This window comes from Dendrobates tinctorius, unplaced genomic scaffold, assembly GCF_039654945.1.
Source record: "Dendrobates tinctorius isolate UK_male_01 unplaced genomic scaffold, ASM3965494v1 ptg000017l, whole genome shotgun sequence".
NCBI classification, from domain to species: domain Eukaryota; kingdom Metazoa; phylum Chordata; class Amphibia; order Anura; family Dendrobatidae; genus Dendrobates; species Dendrobates tinctorius.
Genome location: NW_027361685.1, coordinates 9,322,141 through 9,327,011, shown reverse-complemented (window position 1 = coordinate 9,327,011; position 4,871 = coordinate 9,322,141). Strand labels below are relative to the sequence as shown.

General features: G+C 45.1%; 1 protein-coding gene across 1 annotated transcript; it reads right to left on the bottom strand.

Annotated features, from left to right (window-relative positions):
* Positions 1–648: 648 nt before the first annotated feature.
* LOC141082273 (uncharacterized) lies at positions 649–2,995 on the bottom strand. Its single transcript, XM_073566215.1, has one exon. The coding sequence runs from the start codon at positions 2,090–2,092 to the stop codon at positions 863–865; it is 1,230 nt and encodes a 409-aa protein (XP_073422316.1). The 5' UTR covers positions 2,093–2,995; the 3' UTR covers positions 649–862.
* Between the last annotated feature and the right edge of the window lie 1,876 nt (positions 2,996–4,871).

Below are 4,871 nucleotides of genomic sequence, written 5' to 3'. Positions count from 1 at the left end.
TATCTGCACCAAAATGGTCTCCATTAAAAACGTCAGCTCGGCACACAAAAAATAAGCTTTCACCCAACCCGAGATCATGAAAAATGGAGACGCGACGGGTATCGGAAAATTGCTCAATTCTTTTATACTTTACCTAATAAAGAGGAGTTATTTTTACTGATACAGCGGGTATGGAAAGTATTCAGACCCCTTTAAATTTTTCACTCTTTGTTTCATTGCAGCAATTTGGTAAATTCAATTTCATACTATCTATTCCTGACACTGGAGTGGCTTATAAACCTCTGAAGTATATAGTTTGAGGTCTGGGATCTGCCAATATGTGGCTAGTTTTCTGACTGTTTCAGATAACATGATACATGATTTTAGTTTTTTTGGTCTAGTCTCGCTTGAATATAGGTCAATATTAAATAGTCTCCTGATGAGTCACCTTTGGTGAGGACGATGAAACCCATAGAAATGAGAGGCTTGGAGAGTGAGTGTGTAAATGTCACCTCACCCTATATAATGAGACATGGGGTATATGTTTTTTCTATTAGTCACTTTCTGACTAACCTTCAGGGGGTGAATTATAGGTATAGTTTTATATTTGGAATTAATAAAGTTTAGTTTTATCCTTTTGTCAGCAAACATGAGGAATGACAAGAGACAACCCTTTTAAAAAGATTTTTATTTTGGTTAAAACTATTCCAACATTATGAACATAAAAAATTCTTCTCCCCTATGTGACGTCTCTGATGTATATTAACAGTTGATTTCCAAGTAAAATATCTCTCACATTAAGAAAATAAAAATAGCTTCTCCTCTGTGTGAATGCTCTGATGGCAATCAAGAAGCGCTTTCTGGTTAAATATTTCCCACATTCTTAACTGGAAAATGGCTTCTCCCCTGTGTGAGTTCTCTGGTGCTTAACACAATCTGATTTATTGCTAAAACATTTCCCACATTCTGAACATGAAAAAGGCTTCTCCCCTGTGTGAGTTCTTTGGTGGGTAACACAATATGATTTATGAGCAAAACATTTCCCACATTCTGAACATGAAAAAGGCTTCTCCCCTGTGTGAATTCTCTGGTGGGTAACAAAACTTGATTTCTGTGCAAAACATTTCCCACATTCTAAACATGAAAAAGGCTTCTCTCCTGTGTGAGTTCTTTGGTGGGTAACAAAATATGATTTATGTGCAAAACATTTCCCACATTCTGAACATGAAAAAGGTTTCTCCCCTGTGTGAGTTCTCTGGTGCTTAATACAATCTGCTTTATTGTTAAAACATTTCCCACATTCTGAACATGAAAAAGGCTTCTCCCCTGTGTGAGTTCTTTGGTGGGTAACAAAATATGATTTCTGTGTAAAACATTTCCCACATTCTGAACATGAAAAAGGTTTCTCCCCTGTGTGAGTTCTCTGGTGCTTAATACAATCTGATTTATTGTTAAAACATTTCCCACATTCTGAACATAAAAAAGGCTTCTCCCCTGTATGAATTCTCTGGTGGGTAACAAAACTTGATTTCTGTGCAAAACATTTGCCACATTCTGAACAGGAAAAAGGCTTCTCCCCTGTGTGAGTTCTTTGGTGGGTAACAAAATATGATTTATGTGCAAAACATTTTCCACATTCTGAACATGAAAAAGGTTTCTCCCCTGTGTGAGTTCTCTGGTGCTTAATACAATCTGATTTATTGTTAAAACATTTCCCACATTCTGAACAGGAAAAAGGCTTCTCCCCTGTGTGAGTTCTTTGGTGGGTAACAAAATTTGATTTTTGTGCAAAATATTTCCCACATTCTGAACAGGAAAAAGGCTTCTGCCCTGTGTGAGTTCTCTGGTGGGAAACACAATTTGATTTCTGTGCAAAATATTTACCACATTCTGAACATGAAAATGACTTCTTTGCTTTAGGATCAGTTTGTTTTTTATTGCCTCCTTTGTGACTTTGATTTCCCTTAGTAGTCAGTAATGAATCAGAAGATGGAACCTGTTTCATAGGATCAGATGACAGATCTTTGCTGTGAATGGATGATGATATATCTGGACTAACAGCAATCCCTTCAGTTACATCTTGTAGGATTTCAAGATCATCAAATTTAAACATTGAAGATGTCAGCTGTCCCTCTGATCTTCTGGTACAGTCATCTGCTAAGATAAAAAACAATTATTTTTTAATAAAATATCCTTGAGTTTTATATTTTTGAACATTTCTACTTAAACTGTCCATAAATGGCAAGCTATGTGTTAGGCGTCGAGTTTCTGCCCCTGCACAGGAGGGAACTCGAGCCTTGCCTTCTGTTGTTTCCCATTCCTCTCCAGCCGGAGAGGAGGCTGCTCTGCAGAGACGTCGGTCCCAACGCCTTGCCCAGGCTAATGCTAGGTGTCTGGTTGCTCCTTTTGGCTCTACTATTATATCATGCGTGAGTCAGCAGCAATCAGACGCTCCTGGGACTAAGTCCTGCTTTTCCCCTACTGAGCATGTCCGTGGGACGACTTATCATTGGAGGTTGGAGGTCACATGCTCAGGTCCTATTGCTGCTCCGATTGGGCCACCAGGAAGGTCTCTGAAGGCTGCAGTTATAAAAGGTTCGCATGGCCACCCGGCCATGCGCTAATATAAAGACTTGTAGCTAAGTGGTATGTTTGATGATGAATGTCTGACTGGTGAATGTCTTATTATATTTCCCCTTCCTTTGATATGCATGTTGTTAGGGCTTAGGGTCTTTGAGTCAGCACCGAGTACTGGCACTGCCTAGTGCCGCAGTGCTCTCAGCTCCATCTACACTTTAGCACCCGAGGGCGCCATTCAGCACACGGCACCTCGGTACCGCATTACCACAGCGTCTGTCAGAGCAGCGTTGTGCGCAGTTAGTGTGCTTTCCAGCTCTAAGCTGAGGCTGGTTAGTGGCGTCCGCCAGTGCGGCACTGTACATACTCTGTGCGGTAAGCAACTGGCTGCTGCACCCTGTGACAGTTTACAGGGCACAGCGTACCTTAAGGGCATAGCCCTCGCATCACATTAGCGGTTCCGTGCACAAGTGGGTCTAGAGGGGCGCAGACCCCATGTCTTAGGGCAGCGTCCTGTGATGTCACACCTGCGTTCTAGCCGTAGTCTGTGAGGCTGAACAGACTACGGTTCCTACACCGTTCAGGGTACTCTCTGTGAGGTAACAGAGTTTGCCTCAGTTCACACCGGGGGACTTTAACCCGCATGAGTTCATCTGTTTGTTACTATACACTGTCTGTTATTGTCTAGCAGCAGTTAACACCTCTGCACGGTGGACCCCGGACTTCCACCGCACCTAGCCTCTATGTTTATTTAATTAGGTGCGTTCCGCCAGTCCTTAACACTATGTAAAAAACTTTGTTTACCAAAACAATGACAGTTCACAGTCTAATAGAAAACCTTGTTGGATGAACCAGTAGTGTGTGGTGTTCAATTGTTTGTTCATTCTGACTCCCAAATATCGAATAAAAAGAAACCAATCAATGTTATATAGGCAAAAAAAATACCAATTCTCATCTCACAAAAAACAAGACCCCACTCAGGTCCATCATCTCTCAATGGAAAAACAGAGGTTCCCACACTATTAGTGGCTCAAAGGCTGTTGAAAAGCAACAGAGTTTCTATAAACCAATCCAGCAAAATCCGCTCTCACTTCGGAGTCTTGCAGTGTGCGCAAACAACATTTAGGATCCCTGTATTTAGCAATATTATAGTGAGAAGAATCCACTTAATATTTGGTGTGTGTGTAGGGAGGAGGACACCCGTAGAGTGTCTGGGCCGGAATCAAGGGGACCGCCATCTGGGTTCCTAGAGAAACGGTACCCGGGGGACAACGGAGGAGAGCAAGCTACTGAAAGTGACAGGTCAGCAAGGGGCGGGGCGAGTATAAAGGGGGCAGGGAGCTCGCCGGGAAGTCAATTGGTAGTACGCCAGGCAGAGAAAGAGACTGTGGGGGTGTGACAGAGCCAGAGTGACTGACGGCGACCAGAGGAGAGATCAGCAGCAGAGAGGAGATCTATGGCGGCCTTCAGAGAGGAGGTACTGAGCTTACCGGCAAGAGACTGTCGCTCCTCTCCAAGTTGGGCCCGCGACCTGCCCACGGTTGTCCTCAACTGCTGCCGCTGCACTCCAGCCCATTGCGGCCTGCCCGTTGTCTCCCGCGGCCGCTGACACGCCACTTCAGCCTGTGGTTGCGGCCTGCCTGCTGCCGCCCAGCCTCCATCCTTGCTGGCGGCCTGTTCATCACCGCCCACAGCTGCCATTACCCCGCTGCAGTTGGCAGTTGGGGCTTGCTCCTCGCCTATGGAGAGACTCTTTGCACATGCCCAGTCCGTGGGCATGGCCTACCAACCGCCACTCTTCTAGACTGTGTCACTACCCTGCTTGGGGGGACTGGAGTCCCCGTGGACTCGCTAACGAATGGGACCCTGCTGTGGCTACAGGGGGTTACCGCGACGAAAAACTTCCTTAGGGCCTGTTGTGCCCCAACTTCTCCTGGGTAGTGAGACACCTGAAGACTACTACAGTTTCTCAACAGCTGGGCCCAGCGGCTGCGACACCAAAGAAGCCACATCAGCGACACCAAAGCAGCCACATCAGCGACACCAAAGCAGCCACACCAGTGACACCGAGAGACGTCAGGAAGGATAAGTTGACTTTAGGCAATAAGGACCCGTGGTTGGCCGTTTCGTGGCCCCATAATATCCGGCCTTGCCGGGTCAGTCACATTCTCGTTAAAAGAAAAGTGTTGTTATTGTTGTTGAGTCCCTGTGAGGACAATTCGTGTTACCCCTTTCTGGTTGTTCAGTATAGCCCTAGCGGCTCCAGTTCATAAACGATACTTTCCAAAACAACACTCAGTCTCGTGTCTCGTCAC

Excerpts from the sequence above, each read along its gene's own strand:
- LOC141082273 (XM_073566215.1), bottom strand. The coding sequence starts at position 2,092 with ATGTTTAAATTTGATGATCTTGAAATCCTACAAGATGTAACTGAAGGG.